At 51.7% G+C, this 18,609-nt stretch overlaps 1 protein-coding gene across 1 annotated transcript; it reads right to left on the minus strand.

The window, feature by feature from the left end:
* Positions 1-6,339: 6,339 nt before the first annotated feature.
* Positions 6,340-12,435, minus strand: LOC119099458 (E3 ubiquitin-protein ligase MARCHF5). The gene is made up of 6 exons (XM_037222612.1): positions 12,270-12,435; positions 10,364-10,454; positions 9,994-10,108; positions 9,543-9,673; positions 8,443-8,883; positions 6,340-6,567 (listed from the first exon to the last, which is right to left on the minus strand). The coding sequence occupies exons 1-6, from the start codon at positions 12,332-12,334 to the stop codon at positions 6,475-6,477; spliced, it is 936 nt and encodes a 311-aa protein (XP_037078507.1). The 5' UTR covers positions 12,335-12,435; the 3' UTR covers positions 6,340-6,474.
* Between the last annotated feature and the right edge of the window lie 6,174 nt (positions 12,436-18,609).

An 18,609-nucleotide genomic window follows, 5' to 3' on the forward strand; every position in this document is an offset into this window, starting at 1 on the left:
CTGGGCGAGCGTGGCGACGGTGATCATCCAGAGCTTGTCGCGCTCCAGCGGCCCGTCGGCGGCGATGGCCAGCAGGCAGCGCGCCAGGTCAGCCGTGAAGAGGCGCGGCGCCACGGCCAGCAGCCGGCGCGCCAGCCGCAGCGACTGCACACGCTCCACCGGGTTGTCCAGGATCAGGTCCAGCGAGCGCACCATCAGCACCGGGATCTGTCGGCGGCGGCAACGCCGCGACCAAGTCAGCGGCGTTGGTACAACATTGTGACGGTGCCTGGAGCAACGCTGCCATCCAAGGGCAAAAATGCTCAAGTGTTATGTTGTCTTATGGCTCTTAGCCCTTTTTGCCTTTGGATGGCAGAACAGAGCTTGTAAGCAGCTTGCTTCACGGTCCAGGTGTGACAGAGATTTACTATACAGACAGACGTGGGCAGTTGTCAATAATGAGACATACACCAAGTGATACGGACCAGCGATGCCAGACAGTCCTAGGTGAAATATAGCATGCTTTCACCCGACGTTTCTGACATACTGTAGCCACTGGCGGGAGCCGGGGATTCCAAAACTGCATACATATACAACAGTGCGTCAACAATGCAAGTCCGCCTAGATTCAACAGGCACCTTTACCGCCATCCTCCGGAGCAGCCTTTCGGTAACCTGTTCTAGTTCTAACACATACCTACCATACATGCCTGTCTGCCTCCGCAGCCCTGCCACGAGCCAGGAGCAGTCGGTAACATCGCACCTGAGACCTGATGACAGAGCGGACATCCTCCGGTATCTTGACCAGGTACCGGAGGGCCCGGTAGCCCGCCGCTCGCACCTCCTTCGTCTCGTTCACCAGCGGCACGCGAAGGCTGAGGGGAGTGACGCGTCACGTGAACTGGCAGTGGACGGTGTGACCGGACGCCAACGCTGGCAGTAGACGGTGTGACAGGACGCCAACGCTGGCGGTGGACGGTGTGACAGGACCCCCGCCATACCTGCTGTCCGGGACGGAGGGACAGGCCGCCCGTGCGGCAGGACGCCAACGCTGGCAGTGGACGGTGTGACAGGACGCCAACGCTGGCAGTGGACGGTGTGACAGGACGCCAACGCTGGCAGTGGACGGTGTGACAGGACGCCAACGCTGATAGTGGACGGTGCGACAGGACGCCAACGCTGACAGTGGACGGTGTGACAGGACGCCAACGGTGGACGGTATGACAGGACGCCAACGCTGACAGTGTTATCGCTCGGGGCTGCACATACACTGAGCAGGAACGGTCATTGCACGAGCCTCGAGCAATGTGGGAGTGCTGATTCCTCGCCGCACGGTATCCACGGCGCGGGGTGGCAACACTGAACGAGCCCGAAAAGACATGACTGCACACAACACGACCAGCCTCCATGTCACGCGACACAGCGGAGCTACCGGGCCGGCCAGCATTTGCTAACTTGCGAGGGACAGGCGCACGACAACTCTACGGGAGATGACCGAGCACTGACCAGTAGATGAGCTCCTCGCGCTGAAGGGTCAGGTCTTGGTGCGCGTCCAGCACAGAGAACACCTTGACCAGGGCGTTGAGATAGGCCAGCCTCTGGCCGCGACTGACGCCCTCCCGCTGGCAGGCGCGGCCCACGAACTCCTGGATGTTGGCGCTCGGCGGCCGGCTGAAGTCGATGTTGATGGGCTCCTCATCACTGTCTCGGCGACCTGGCGCAAAATGGGTACGGCACCAGTCAGGGTCACGGGAACAGCTCTGCTGCACACGCACACACGCACACACACACACACACACACACACACACACACACGCACGCACGCACGCACGCACGCACGCACGCACGCACGCACGCACGCACGCACGCACGCACGCACGCACGCACGCACGCACGCACACGCACACCAGGCATAGTCACTACACAACTATTCACACTGTTCTCCATGTGACAGGCTTATATTTTACTTCAATGCAAAAGTGATCTGTCTTTAGTCATTATTCACATCATCCTTTTTGGTCAAGATATGGAGATGACATGTGTTGCATTCCAAATTAATGACGCCTTATTATTCTGTGACCAATGCACTGCATCTCCTTGGTAAATCATGCGTCTTTTGTCCACGCCACTACTGGAAGACCAATCAGCTTTACAAAAATGGGCAGAGTGCCAGCTTTCTGAAGTATTCATATCTAACATGAACAATCTCCTATGGGTAAATAAGACCGCAGTGTGACAAAAGCTGTCATGCCTGTTCATGGTGTGCCATGCTGCCCCACTTGGACCACCCAACCAAAGGTGCCCATGCTCCCTTGCTGGACCTAACCTGACCAGGGTGGGGAGTCAGAGGTAGGGGATGGGGGGGGGGGGGGCTCACTGATCGGCCCAAGCAATACAGGCATCAGGCGATGGCTGCCTGTTTCCTGGAGCACTCCTCAGTGGGAGGCACCCTCTGCCCTATGCATGTCTGAACATTTGATGACTACACAAGCTTGGGTGGCAAGTGGGCTGGGTGGTGCAGGAAAGTGATGTTTGTGTTAGGTCACAGCAGTAAGTATGACCTGATCACCTTTGCTGGTGTAGCTTGTTAAGCTACCATCACAGGACCTGAGGCAACTGGCTGGATTGTGAAACGGTGTTGACATATTTGTCGACACTGATGACCATGATGACCATGCCAGGTATAGATCCACCTATTGTTGCTTGTTTTGGATGGACAAATGTGGTTGTGTGTTTGTAGAAAACTACTTCAGATATGCATGCACTGCCACTACAATATTGTGGGCTGTGGCAGGGTCTTCTTGAACACACTACCTCAGGGATAATACGCCTGCATTCAGCATCACCCCCCCCCCCCCCCATGTATCAGCAAGTTACCATGTGCTTTATAAAAAATGCACATAAGATGAACACAGCTTGAAAACTGCTACAAATTGCAAAGCAAAACTTAAGATTACAATCTATTTTAGACCCAGTCTTTAAAACATGTAGCCCACATGATAAAAGACACAAAAGTGCCACATGATATGGGTGTCCACCATGAGACAGAAATTGCTGTATAAATGGTACCCTGCATGCCTCACATATTTTGGTAACATAAGGAGCCATCCTAACTTATGTAACACATGTGGGGGATGGTTTTAAAGAACATAACATAAGCAGAACAGGGGGCTGGAGGGGGACTTTTTGAACAGCATGTCATGCTCGGGTGTGATTGCAAAGCATGCTACAATCTTTGAAAAATCAAGCATTGACTTGGCATGATGGAACAACAACAAGATGGCATTGACTTTCACTCATGACAAGAAATACACCTGTCATTTGTTTCTCATCTTCAGCTAAAGTCCATGCCTTAAGTGTTGTCTTTTTATGAAACACTTAACAGAGCATATCTAAGGTGAAGGGAGATCTTACCCAGCATAACCAGTGCATAAATTGAGGGGAGCAAGGGCAGAAATGGGATGAAAAGGCTTCACATAATTCATGGATATCTCAAAACGGAGAAGTGTGTATTACCTGAGCTCAGTATTTGAGCACCATTCATCAGCATGCACTTTCTACACCCGTGACAATGTACACTTCAGGCTTCCTGGCTTCCTTTTGGCTGTCCAGGGGTAGCACAAGCAAAAAGCAGGCATGGGATAGGACCTGGTCACAAAAATATATCCATTGCACTGGATGCCTACAGGGTATCTGTGTGCAAAACCTCATGTTTGAGTGTGGATGAAATCTGACAGGGCCAAGTTGTTTGACTTTTTTATCATTTTTGTGTGAAGCTTTTTTACAGCATCTATAACATATCTCTGCAAGATCAAAATTCCTTAAAACATTGGCTCTCTGTATGCTGAACTTTATTGTGACTTTGCACCAAACTTTGCACACTGATAAATGGTCCACATATGTTGAAGTTATTGTGGCTAGCATGAAGTCTCCTTTTGCAGTCTGGGATCTGACCCTAAGAAATCGAAATTTGACAGTGCGCTTACAACACACTGTCAAAATAATGAACCTAAAACACCTTGCATCTCCCCGACTTCACCTGCATTCCACCAATCATCAGCTGGTCATACCACCTCTAACTGTGCTAAATCAAACTCTATTATCCAAACTAGCATTGCTTGCAAACACACATCATGAGCTCATCCATCATGAACATCATAACATAATTCTGCAAACATTATGAGTGCAGTGTGCTACAAATAGCCAATGTTTGTACTCAGACTCCCACACATTGTTCTAACAGCTTAGCCCTGTAATAGTGAAAAAGGACACAAATGAGAACCTTTCTGTCAGAAATTTTGGAATTCGTCATGTAATTTCACAAGCTGAAGTTACCTCCCGCACCACTGTGCACGCGGGGCAAGCCGGCTCCGCAAATCATGTGACGAACAATGCGCTGTTTATAGCATTCAGAACATAAAAAGAGCGTGAAAACATACGGCGCCACATTTGCTCATGAGGTGTCAAGAAATGTGAGCCACTTACGCCGTGTGGTCCTTGGAAGACGGACATTTCTGACCCGACCTCCACTTGCAGCCATCATCACCACGCGTGCTCTCGACGCGGGTGGTCGCGCTTACTCGTGATGTACGCAAGTAGAATGTGGTGGAATGGGACGAATAGGGCGCTGTGACGTTTCGCCGCCACCTTATGACGTCACTGATTTACATGGCTCTTTATTTCGGTAAGCAGGCTGCGCCTGATTTGTGGTAAGGTCGGGGTATCATCCCCGTAAAAAGCCAAATGTTGCTCACGTCAAGGACACATCGATTCATTTGAAGTCATTGGTTAATCAGAACCAGTGTTGGGTCGACTCATCGACGGGAGTAGATACCGGGTTTTCGCAAAATTTATGCCGTTACTTCCTTCATAGAGCTGTAGGTCGTGTAACACAGCTATATGCCATGTAACCCGTCAACAGAAAGTTTCGCATGTGTTTACACAAAGATGATACTTTAACGAATATGGGCACGTTTAAAACGCTGCGCGAGGAATCGCTTTCATAGCGAGGATCTGCTCTGGAAGTTGACCGCACCTTCCGGAATCAAATCAGAGTCTTCTACCAGCTGCTAGCGCTTCCCGAAGCTCGAATCTGTCTCCCTCGTTGTACAACAGAGCCGAAACATAGTTCAGTGCCTCATCCTCATCCACAAGCCCGGCGAGATGCCTGGCACATCTCGCCGGGCTTGGCCACCTGGCAAACAGGCTGACAGCATGGGGTCCTATCTCTCAGGCGCTATTACATCTGTATTACCTCCACGTAGTTATGCTGAACACCGCTGTCCATCACAAGTCAGCACGGATTACTCATGACACACATCGTACGTGCAGTAGACTGCTTGTACCATATCTGGAATCAACCGTAAGCATCTTCCACAAGAACAAAGTATATATCAGAACGACAAGATTGTATTAACTAGTGGAAGAACTCAGGATCAAATACAATGTGCGCACGCTCATCGGAACGTTTCTCAATGTCAACACAATCCGGCGTCCAACAGCCAAACGACATGAGAACGAGCAATTGTGAACAGCTAATCACGTCTGAAAATCCGGACTTCGAGAAAAAGGTCCCGGTAATCCCTTCGGATTCCCACGACGGCCGGGCGGCACCACGGCGCCGACATGCTAAGCTACACGTGCGGGCGAAACACACACGATGGTCGGACGACTCGCATAATCGGAACCACCATTCACAGCGCAGCGCACACACACGCCCGGAGTCCGCCAGCTCCGGCGAGCCAGCGGCAGCCCGCCCGCCGCCAGCTGTCCCCCGGGACCTCGCCCGGGTCAGTCAGCGAATGCTATCTAGACGGCGGCGGTAGCGGGTCGAGGCACGGCCCTCCTGCCGTCCGTCCTAAAGTGCGCGACACCCGGAGGTCGAGGACAGCTCAGTGTGCCGCCCAGCCTCGCCAGGGAGACAAGCCGACACCGGCCGGCCGGCCGTAGGCCCCGTGCCGCACGAGCACTGCAGTCGGCCGACCAGCGGCGGGTAGTCGACACTGGGCGCGTGGCCCCCGCTCTCGTGCGATCGCCTGACTTTGCTCATATCTGGCGCCGCGCCGCGTGGCGCGTGTCACATAACGCAGCGGACCAGATGGTCTAGTGGCAACATCTAATGATCAGTCGATTTTGGCATGACAGAAAATTCACGCGAGTACGTAGCGTCCATTACCGACTGTGCCTGCCCAGTGCTGACAAGATTCCTATCAGTTATCACACGTGGGTTCTCCGATTATTGAGCTCCCAAGCAGCGAACAGCCTGTCCTCGTTCGCACATGACCATGGGCTCAGCTTGAGCCCCCCCCCCCCCCCCCCCGTCATCACGATCAAACACTTCGTCCGCCCGCGCCGCCCTCACCCGACCCAGCACCCTGCCGGTCAGTCAGTCGACCGGTTCAGACGAACGAGCCCGGCGGCCGACCACCCGCCCGCGCCACCCGACACGGGCGGTGACGTCACTGGGATCGAGCGGCGAGCGCGCGCGGCGTGGTCCTCACTGCGCGTCGTCGGCGTCGTTGGCCGCTTCCGGTCGCGACGCGCCGCTTTGCCGGACGCGCACCGCGTTCTCGTCGTCGAAGTTCAGCACCTGTCGACGTCGGAGGCGGCGTGAAAATCCTGCGTCGCTCTGAGGCCGCCGCGCATACGAACGCGGCAGGTCCGCCAGGCTCCAGCCCGCTGTTTACTTAAGCGCAATCAGCGAGCGGCGAGTGTCAGGCGTCAATAACACGTGGCGCGAGTTGGTGGAATCCTATGTCATGGCTCCGCAGCAGGCATGCTCGGGCACACGCCGCCACCAAACGGCTGATGGGCCTGCCACTCAAGTCCAGACCCCGACCACAGTACCGCATCGGGTGGGCACGTACTTGACACATGAGCGCAGTTAGGGTCACTGAACCCTGTCGGCCAACGACAACGAAAAGCATCATTTACGTCTTACGGCGCCCAACCGCGGGTACGAGTTCAGCTACAATGGAGAGATCCCAGGTCATAATAGCCGATGCTATTGGTTCGATGCAAGGGCATGGGTCGGAAACAGTTCAGAGATCACCTGGGCTCCTTTTCAAGCATATAGTACAACCCTTTTGATCGGACGGGTATCAGGGGTCGGACCACACAATAAAGCGGCTTGTGCGTGATCCCGGAACCACCATTGTATCGTGAAAATCCAGGACAGCGACATAATTTGTGGCGAAAGCTGCACGTGCCGTAACGCTCAGGCCGCTCAGTCCTGTCCCCGACTAACCTTTCGCACGGCAGGTGACACTGAACCGCTGCATCTGACCGGGATGGACGCAGGCCATTCCACTCAGGTGCAGATAGCGAGCGCTTGTAAAACGACTCCCACCCACCCATCCACAGGATGTGTACATCCGAAGACAAGCGCCTTGACTCGCTGAACTACCGGGAGGGACCAGCAACTGGTAGTCGGGACCGAAACCCAGCTCCATGATGCAAAAGGGTGCTGCACCTTGCCAATGGCGCAACCATGTTTCTCACATTTAGTAAATGCTTCTACTTTTCGCATTTTCTTGCGTGTTTTGGCGACTATGTAGCGTGTTGTGACATGTGGATTTTAACAGGTGGTCATGGTGCCACGAATCGATTTACTGTGTTTGATCAATCCGTTCGCCGTTCTGCTGCCCATAACCCAACGATGTAATCCAGACCGGCCATCGCTAGCTCTTACACACAAAATGTTACACACAGTTGACACACGAACTGCGTAATCTCGGCGCACTCTTAATAACCAGTCTTAAATCATGAACGCCGCTCGGGGTGACGCCCCGTCATGGCTGCGTATAGTTCAACCCCTGGGAAAAGTATGTTGAATATCTCGAATCTTGAGTACCTTGACTTGCTTGCGTTGATTTATATCAGCGTGCGACGCGCGACAAAACCTGTTGTCAATTCTTGGGATTACGGCTCATTATGACTTTCCCTACAGTTCGTGATATAAGCTCTCGGGTTAACCTGGACAGAGGATACGATGGTGCATCGCCTGACGTCACAGCAAGGCTCGCTCCCATTGGTCGCTGCCCGCGAGTTTAGCCGACTGACCCCGCCCCGCGCAGCGCAGCAATGAGCTCGGCAGTGGGCGGAGTTTAGCTCCGACCCGGCTGGTGCCCCGGCAAGGGTAAGAGACTGGACTAGTCTGGGGGAAACTATCTCATTTGACGTCCGATGTAACAGGAATTTTCTAAAAAAAAAAACGCTGTGGGTTCGTTGTGGTACGCGAAGCACGACAGGACAGAGAGGAAGGGAGGGATGGCTCAGATACACTACCAGGGACGGTCAACATTCGTAACTTACGGGAGGTCATGATAAACAGTGAACCGTGGAAAAACCCTCCTGATGAAACAGAGTCACGTCAAAACACTGAAGGCTTTCCCCCGGCGTGGCCCGCCCGCCATCCCCGGGCTCGCCGCGGACCGCCAGCCGTCCCCGATTCCATTCAGCCCACCTGTCTGAGACTGAGCCGGATGAGCTGCTTGTGCTTGTGGTAGATCTTGAGCGCGCCCTTGACGCAGACGAAGGCGGCGGCACCGAGCAGCGTCCGCTGCAGCCGGGAGGGCACGCTCTCGAACAGGGCGCGGCCGGCCAGCGTGGCCACCGTCGGGAAGAGCAGCGCGCCGCACAACACGCGCGTCGCCGACACCGGGTCGTTGAGCGGCAGCGTGTCGACGTACGGCTGCGCGGGCGACACGAGCGGCGGCGCGGCCGGCATGAGCCGCTTCAGCAGCGGCAGCCGCACGGCGCTGCTGCGCAGGAAGCGCAGCACGGCGTCCTCCCAGCGCACCATCTTGCCCATGATGAGCAGCAGTGGGATGGTGGGCAGGCCGACCAGCAGGAAGATCGGGTCGGCCTGCTCCATCGCCGCCAGGCCGTCCCGGTGACCCACCACCTGCCGGGCACGCGGCAGAGCCGTTCGTCGCTGATGCGGGCGCAGCACCGGCACGCGAAGCACGACAGGGCGGAGAGGAAAGGAGCGAGGGGTTAGATACACCACCAGGGACGGTCAACATTCGTAACTTACGGAAGTTCATGATAAACAGTGAACCGTTAAGAACACGGGGTAATCGTCAGCCAAGTTGAGAACGGTACGTGCAACTACACTTTCATACTTTGCCACATACGGCTGCGCTCATGGCTGCGAGCTTAGGTTTCTCCCTGACATATCGTGTAAGCCTGCCATGCGGCACCGCACGGTAGCCATGTAAATGTTCAACCGAGTGCTCGCGTCTCCCACATGAATAAAGAATGCGACACGGCTGTCTCGTGCTGGGAAGAACATCGCACGCTATGGGTGTCCGCTCGCCAGTTCCTGTGCCACTTACGATCTGAAGTGATTGAATCTGTGTATTGCCTCCGTGTTCTGCGGAAGTCAATGGCACGAATGGTGGCGCCTACAATCAATGCATTTCCCTCCAAACGGCAGCCGCTCCAACAGCGTGACTTGCCAACCGACGGCTGTGCGCGCGACCGCGTGCGGCGTGCCTTGCCGGCTTGAAAGCGACTGCAGGCGCCACTACGCGCGGCGTGACTGCGTGTGGCGTGACTTGCCTGCATGACAGTCACGGCCCCGAAGGTGACGGCCGTCCAGTACACCGAGCCGACCACCACGCCAGCGGCCACGAACGGACACGAGCGGCTGATGAACTCGTCAATCAGGTCCATCACCATGACAACCGGCCCTGAAACGGAACATCGGGCGGATCACGGTATGACATCACAGGAGGCCACGCCTCAGTCACAGCTTGATAAGCGAGGCGCGCTGGCTAATTGACCGACACGCGTACGGATCCGTTCAACTTGGATACAGGATCGTCGTTGTTAAAAATTGTACATGTTCTTACCTGAATTGCTCCCTTTTCCAAATTCATGATGAACAAATCACGTTATGGACAGGTTGCGTACTCACGCATCGCTCCAGTAGCCTCCACAACACCCTTTGCAAAGTGCCACTTCATCGACCTGAGTGTGCACGAATAAGACATCCCATGTGAGCACTCACCCATCTGGGGAAAGAGGATGACATACTCGGTGTTGCACTGTGGACAACGAACTGGCGCCATGGCGTTGCCCTGCTGTTTCTCGTCCACCCACCGCTGCAGGCAGGACTGGTGCACCTGACAGCATGGAAGGTGGACACAGTACTGGCTGTCCTTCCACCACCATGTCGGAAACACCAGAGAAATAGTGCAACAGCTACACAGACTTTGACTGAAAACTGACGGTTCATACAGGACCCAACTGAAAACTGGCCAGTTTACATCTGGCAGGCCCCAATGGGACCCCAGTGGCATGTTTACAACTACTTGGGTGGTGTAGCGTGCCATCGTAGGCTCGATGGTGCGCGGCGGCAGGTCGGGAGGTCGACTTACCCACTTAGTTGTTCCTCGACACCGACAGGGCTTCACCCACAGTGCCATTCGGTCGTCCTCGTCCGATGCAAAGCAGACCCAGCAGTTGCGCCTGAAATACGCATGTCACACACAAGCTCTGTTAAAACCATGAACCGCACAGTGGAAATAATTGACACAGAAACAGATGTTTAACACAAATTTACTTCCGCTTTTTGTTTCAATAAAGGCATGTTGCCAAAACATCACATGTATACCTCCCCTCTCACTCATTTTTCTATGATGAACAAGGCTATAACAACAGCCTTGAGACGGGCTCAAGTCGAGAATGGTCCAACAAACACAAGCTTCTTCTTCCATTTAGCATAATTTGACTGTATTTTATTGTCAAGATTGGGTGGAGGCTGCTCCCTCCTGTCCCCAGCCCTCCCCATCTGCCACTTCAGCAGTGGCATCTACCACTTCTGCCACCAACCTTCCAGCAGTCAGCAGCATGACTTTGTGTTTCACAGAGCAGCCTGATTAAATTTGAGCCAGACCCCTCCAATGCCTTTAGCCAGCTAATGTCCCTGTAACTCGCACATATGTAAGGGTGCCATTTTGACTAAGGCATGTTCTGTATGATAAAAGACAGTCAGCTAGACCTGGTGCCCACTGTCCTCAAATTTTGACACACATCCCATGCAAAATTCTGAAATAGAACCTATGGCAATCAGCTACTGATTTCTGAAGGACATTTGTAAAATGAAGCATTTGCATAGCCCTAGCACAGACTTCAGGCTCCGCATGACTGGCAACCTCAAGACAGTACCACAACTTTGATTGACCCTGACATTTAGAAAAATGGTGTATGTGTACATCTATTTTTATGAGCACATCACAAAGTACTCACTCTGTTATTCTCACAAATCGGTAACACTAGATGCACAGGCAAACTTTTCAGTCCGGGTTTAATTGTCAACTGGAGCCAAACGATTAGGATGTAACCTGGCTGATTCTATAGACTTGATGCCGATGCCATGCTTGGGGTAGACAGAATCCTGCCCCCAACAGAACAGTGCTGTCCCATTTGGGGTAGACTTTATTTGCCTCACTTAGCCCTCCCAAAATGACTTCCCATCATATTTTTTTGTTATAGAATACATAATAGTCATCTTTTTAGTGTAACTCAATAAATTCCACCTTGTTTTAGATAAGCTGCCCCAAATTGGAGGTTATGTTCAGCCTCTGTCCCAATAAGATGCTGTGAAAATCTGCAATGGCTTAAAGACTAGGACATCAACAGGGGCAAATTAAGTTAAACAACAGGACACCTTTAGGCACCAGGCCTATACCATCTGCATAAAACCTCATTCTGTGCCAGACACTCACATGCATCAATTTGTTGAACCTGGAGCATACTTGTACTTAACCTACACCAGCCAAATTGGGACAAATATGTTCAAAATGCCTGTTGTCAAAAGATGTTTTGGGAGTTTTTTGCCCAAAATTGCCCAAGCAGCATCATCAGTAATTGAACATTGGGTCTCAATGCACTGGAGTTAGTGATCAGCATGCAGCAACCTTAGAGCTCTCTATCTATTGTTTGCATGTGCTGATATTTGTGGTGGGATGCCACTGCTTAGATGGATGTTACTATAGCTGATGCCCCCCCCCCCCAATGGCTGTTCTTTGAACAGTCTTATGATTAGCAGCATAATATCCAGCTGTTTGCAGATGGCATAAAGTTTTATTACTCAATTTCATATTCTGTTCTGAATCAGATGTTAGAATCAATCAATACACGCCAACACCAAGCTTGAAATCTGCAAGAACTATGACAGATATGGGATGGTTCCTGCTGCTTCACACAATGTGATGAAACTCTTGTATTTTGTCATATCTTGTATGTATTGCGTCTTTAACATTGCATTATATGGAAACTCACCTGTTTTCTTCATTGTCGGTGCTGCTACTTTTGGATACGTGTCTTGGATGGCCTGTCGTGGCCATCGTCTCGGATAAGACAGAATTGTTATCACGCGGCTGAATGTATCCGTTACAACCCTACGCGCAACGCATCCCGACGGCACTGGACCCCGACCCGACCAAGCTTCGATCATCAACACACACACAAGCGAGAGAGATTGCGATCAGAGATTTCCTATTGTAAAAAGCGAGTCGGTAAGCTAAAAAACCCCAAACGGTTAATGACGTCATTGAGTTTCCGGCCGGGATGTCGGGGACTTCAATATCTTATCGAGTTCTAATCACCCCACCCAATTCTAAACGGCATACGACAAACGCTCCACTCCCTTCCTCAAACAACTCACGTAATATTTTTCTGGATACCTGGACACGCAGATATTCATGGAAAGAATACCGCTGCCTTAAGAAGCAAAACGAAGTCTTATGTTGCCGGAACGTAATCACCTTCATTGCCCCGTTTTTAATTTTCTTACAGTCATCAATTTACATTTACATCTTTTTCTACAATCCGACTGGGATCAACGCGCTCATAGTCACCTTCTCCCAATCAAACCCACACTTCAGTACTGGCCGGCAATTCATCAAGATAAACGCCCCAGGGAAGTGCTGCTCGCCAGACTGTGTTTGGTTCGCACCAAAATTACCCACTTCCACCTTTTCGAGGACACTTCCCCGCCGCTGTGTCATCGTTGCGGCATCCTATTCCCAAGAAATCACTTACTCCTCGTGTGCCCGATATATCAACCATCAAGACAACTACTCATCAATTACACCAACGCTAATCTCCTTCCATTCAACCTCCATTCTCTCCTTGATGACTCTTATCCTGGCTTGCTCGTTTTCCTCTTTGAATTTTTACGCAGTACAGGATTGCATCATTGGGTATAAATAAAGGGATTTCCTGCATAATTTGTCAAATATTACAGTTTCCTTCCCGTATTGGTTAGGACTTCTGGTCTTTCTTAGTTAGGACTTCCCAGTACCAAATGACATCACATAGCGCTACAAGGTCGTGCCGGGCAGCGGAGCCCGAGGCTATTCTCCCCGTTGCTGCGATGAAGCAGCCCGGCATCCATCCATCGCACAGGTCACCGACAAGTCAGCTGAGCCCAAACCACCGCTGTCATAGACACCATACACAGGACTTGATGCAACCCAGGAGCCTGGCGGGAGGGCCGGTGAGGAGGCCCACTTGTTCAAGCGTATTGAATGCATGTTGTGTAGTGGTGAAATAAACGTATCTATTGCTGTGGCTTATTTTACGTACCATGATCATTCTGAACAAAAATGAGCCAGATTAACTTAACGTTACTTCAACCATGCCACCTCCCTTGCCTTGCACCGGACAGCATAAGCTGGTTTAGCGTGATCCTTGTCTGGCCTTAAGCTGGAAGTAATTGCCCCCTCCCCCTAGAAAAAGGCTGTGGGCCGTCGAGGAAAAAAGAAGTTTTGCATTGGCCCACTAAAAAACTGCTTTTCAAGGTGCGAACACGGTTTTGTTTGTTACGTTTGTCCCGAGCGATCGTTCCGGGCATGCGCGCAAGGTCGATCAAAATGGGCGGGTTTTTAAAAACACCGACCCCGTCGGAGTATCGCCACATTCAAACAGGACATGGGCACGTTCAGACAGGCCAGTAACAGTAACAGTCGGCTGTCGGAGGGACATTGCCACGGACGCGGTGATGGGAGACCATATCGGCGTAGCGCGCCGACGGCCGGGCGCTCAGCGTCTGCACCGCTGTGAAATGCAGCCCCGCGGAAGAATTGCCGGTCCTTCAGCGCGATCCCCGGCCTTTTTTTCCTCTTTTTACAAAAATAAAGAAAACGCGTTCTGTGTGTATTTTTGAGATTTTTTTGATGCTTTTTTTCGTGCTCATATTGCATCGCAGTGATTAGCATATCTAAGATACAAATATACCCCTAATGTGTGTTGTCATATGGCGTGCTGACCCCTGCCTGATATTTCTCTATGCGAATAGTCTGTTGGAAACAAACAGGTCAATGAATAATGTGCAGCCTGAATGTTGTGTCACGAGACAGGACGCACCGTAGTCAGGTTCGTGCCTTTGGCCCCAACGTCTTCATGTTACATAGCTGACATACTTCGGACACTTAGGGCGACGGTGAATTTTCCACAAGTACAATGAAGGGATTTTTGTCACCACGGGCTAAATGCGTCATAGATGCTTTGCCTTCTGACTCCTCGCGGGGAGCGATGGAGTAAGTTCTACGCGGTACGTGGTAATTGTCTAGCCGTGTGTCGAAAGGCTCAGTACCGTACAGAGATTAGGGAGTTGGCTGTTAGTCAATCTCTCCGCGACTCACAGATGAGGTGGGGCGCATTTTTGCACGTTGCTGTCCGCTAGTGAGAGTAGCAGTAGCACGTGTAGGGCACCGTTGATGGATTCGCGACTCGCAGAACGTGAGATTCGCTTTTCAGCTGCCTTCTCCCGACTCCCATAATGCGTAAGTCGAAAAGGGCATTGGGCGGTCACAAAAGTTGGTTGATTTTATCCGTTGGTGGATGCGACACCAAGGGGCGTTCGCTAAGGTGGCCACGGTTTACTGACCCTTAGCACTGGCGATGAATTCGGCCGCTGAGTGTATCGTTGTTATAATTATTCCAGCAACTCCAGAAGGCGAGGTTCGCCCGTGTGAGCCGATGAGGGATTCCAGGATGCCGATCTATGATTCCGGCGACAGAGCACTGTGAGCCGATGTGGGAATCCAGGGTGCCGATCTATGATTCCGGAGACAGAGTATTATGAGGCGATTGAGGATTCCAGGCTGCCGATCTATGATTCCGGCGACAAAGTGTTGTGAGCCGATGAGGGGTTTCCAAGGCGCCGGTCTATGATTCCGGCGACAAAGTGTTCGTGAGCCGATGAGGGATTCCAGGCTGCCGATCTATGATTCCGGCGACAAAGTGTTGTGAGCCGATGTGGGTTTCCGGCGAGCCGACGAGCGGCTCCGGCATTATTCAGCAACGATAGAGAGAGAGAGGGAGAGAGAGAGGGAGGGGGGGGGGGGGGCTACGTGGTGATGCCGCGGCGAGCCTTGCACCAGGCGGCTACTATTTACTGGAGCTAAATTGCAAGGCATACGTGATGTATGGCTGTACGGTGCCATTCATAATCTGGGGATCTGATCGTTGCACATAACTTGTAGACTGTTTGTGGCGAACAAACTCATAGGCTTCCTTTAATATGACCGGTGACAAGCATGCATGAGACAGTGTTAATGTATAAATACTTGTGGAATCCCAGTAAAGTGGCGTTTGCTGCCCATGTTAGGACGAAAGCATCTGTTTGGTGAAAGCTCATGTAATGTCGGTGAGTCAATGTTGTCACCACCATTTGCAGTCGCCCCTTTCAGTCGGTTTATGACAGGGAATTGCCTCGATGGTAATTTCCTGCAGGTCAATACAGTGGGCCAACCAGCCAACAGAAGCCATTAACAATGGTATGTAATTAACCCAAACAAATATGATTATTGCCGGTAGACGCATCACTCCCAAGGAGCTCTACTTTCGTGAGGTTGACTATTAGTGAGTACAACTTATATCTCTTGAAGGGCATTCATGACATTATGCATTACACAACATCGTGTGTGGGCACGTAACCTCAAAATCCATACCTGATGGGAACTTGAAGTCATCAGTCAGTCACGGCATTTGCTGCTTTGATGCAAACTGGGCTTTGGGAATGTCGTGATTGTCGTTCTGTGGCGGTCAAAAATCTGCCGGGTGGGCATGACAACTTTGCCAAGAAATGAGGAGCCAATAATCCTAGTCGCGCGGACGGCAAAAATCGAGTCGAAGGAAGTAACGATATAGCTGAAAAGTCACACATCGTCATGCCGGAATCCCTCGTGGGCTCATATGTGCGAAACTCGCTTCTGGAGTCGATGGAATAATCCTAACAACGGTATCCTCAGCGATCGAACTCACTGCTAGTGCTAAGGATCAGTTACTCATGCTCACCTTAACGAACCCTCTTTGGTGGCCACAGGCCAATCCACCGACGGAAAAATCAGCCAACTTTTTCCGACCGCCCAACGCCCTTTTTCGACTTCCGCATTCTGGGAGTCGCAAGAAGGCAGCTGAAAAGCGAATCTCACGTTCTGCGAGTCGCGAATCCACCAACGGTACCCTACACGTGCTACTGCTACTCTCACCAGCGGCCAGCGGCGTCAAAATGCGCCCCAACTCATCTGTGAGTCACGGAGAGATTGACCAACAGCCAGCTCACTAATTTCTGTACGTTACGGGGCCTTTCGACACACGGCTAGACAATTACCTACGTACCGCGTAGGACTTACTCCATCGCTCCCTGCAAGCAGTCATAAGGCAAAGCATCTATGACGCATTCAGCCCGTGGTGACAAGAACCCCTTCACTGCACTCGTGGAAAATTCAGTCGCCCTTAGCTGTACGAATTATATGAGCTATGTAAGATAAAGACATTAACGTCCAAGGCATCGACCTGAGTACAGCACGTTCTCTCTCATGGCACAAAATTCAGGTCGCATATTATTCATCGAGCTGTTTTTTCCCACAGACTGTTCATTGAAACACATAGAGAAATACCAGGCAGGTGTTGGCACGCTATATAACAACACACATTAGGGACATATGAGTACATTAGATATGCTAATAACTACGATACGATGCAAGAACGAAAGGAGTGCGCGACATATAACAGATCTCAATTAATGTGCGAGCACGTAGTCTCAAACAGACCTACAGAACGCCTATTCTTAATTATCTAAAGGGGGAAAAGCCGAGGAACTTACAGAATCGCCGAGGGGTCAGCGATTCCTCCGCCGGGCTCACATTTTGCGGAGGTGTAAGCGCCGAGCGCCCGGCCGTCGGTGCGCCAGGCCGATAGGGCCCCCACCACCTGTCCGTTTCACTATCTTTCCGACTGCCGACTGTTACTGTTCTGTCTGAACGTGTCCATACACCGACGGGGTCGGTGTTTTGATTCGTCCTCTCTTGATCGTCCTGGCACGCCTGTGCGGAACAAGCGCCTGGACCAAACACAACGAACAAAAACCGTACCCGCACGTCGAAAAAGCAGCTTTTTGTGGGCCAATGCGAGGCCTTTTTTTCCTTCGACGGACCCAAGGTCACTGCCGAGGAGAGGGGAAATTACTTCCCGGCATAACGCCAGACAAGAATTACGTTGAATCGACATATGCTGCCCGGCGCAAAGCAAGGGAGAAGGTTTTTTGAGGTGACGTTACGCTAACTTGGCCCTTTTTTTGTCTAGCAAGATCAGCACGTGGCCTGCGGCGGATAGATACACCGCGCGCCATATCTGAAGCTAACCTATGCAGCTCCGTGCCCCGGGATCACAAAAACACACGTCGCAAAAATAATCTACCTGCACTTAAAAAGCCAGCATGTGGCCCTTGGCGGATAAATACGCCGCGCACGATATTACAAAGCGTTGGTAGCGTAATTTGGGTTCAAACATAATTAAAATGGCTATCCTTATTATGTCTGGATGGTGCTGCGGTGGCACTACGCTGTGCCTTAATTGTAGCCCTGAGGCTACACTAAAGCATACTTTCTAAATATTCCTCAAACGTGGAACACTCCCTTCTATAAAGCGATTTCGAATGGTAAAAAAGATATCGGTAGAACGAACCCATGATCTTCAACACATATATCTTCCCATTCTAGTGCTTAAAGCCACTTTCAGCTCTCCTCCGGGCTTCCCATGGACCGGCCACTGAGGCAAACACTTCCGGCCGCGCTCTGGAAGCACGAAGCCTCGCGCACAGTACTGGACTGAGTAGACAGGCTAGCGCTGTGGCGGCGGCTGTAGCTGTAGCTGTACAAAACTCACAAGGTGTACGGGGCATTGAAACGACTCTTGGGACGCTTAAGCATGCGCTTTGTTGTTCCCCGGAAAGGTTTGTTTCCAGTGGGAATACCGACAGCTAACATTAGTCCGACATCTGCCAACATCACTGGATCTGGTCAAACACGCACCAACGCATCTTGGTTACGTTGGAATCGTGTTTGTCATACTTACGTTCCTCATGTCAGCTTTGACTGAACCGTGGTCGGGACGCATTTTGCGTGGTATGCATGTATGTTGCGCGTGTATCAGAAACGCCGCTTTACATTTTGCGGCATTGCTAGAATTTCTACCGCCAGTTTATAAAAGCATTGTCAAAAACGTGGGCCGTGCAAATGCATCGCCAAAACGTTTACAACAGATTGCTTGGACTTGGGGGAGCTGGAGTAATATTTTACATACATGCTGCACGTCATAAATTGATGCCGAT

The sequence above is a fragment of the Pollicipes pollicipes genome, unplaced genomic scaffold (assembly GCF_011947565.3).
Source record: "Pollicipes pollicipes isolate AB1234 unplaced genomic scaffold, Ppol_2.1 Scaffold_4740;HRSCAF=5597_pilon_pilon_pilon, whole genome shotgun sequence".
Taxonomy (NCBI): Eukaryota; Metazoa; Arthropoda; class Thecostraca; order Pollicipedomorpha; family Pollicipedidae; genus Pollicipes; species Pollicipes pollicipes.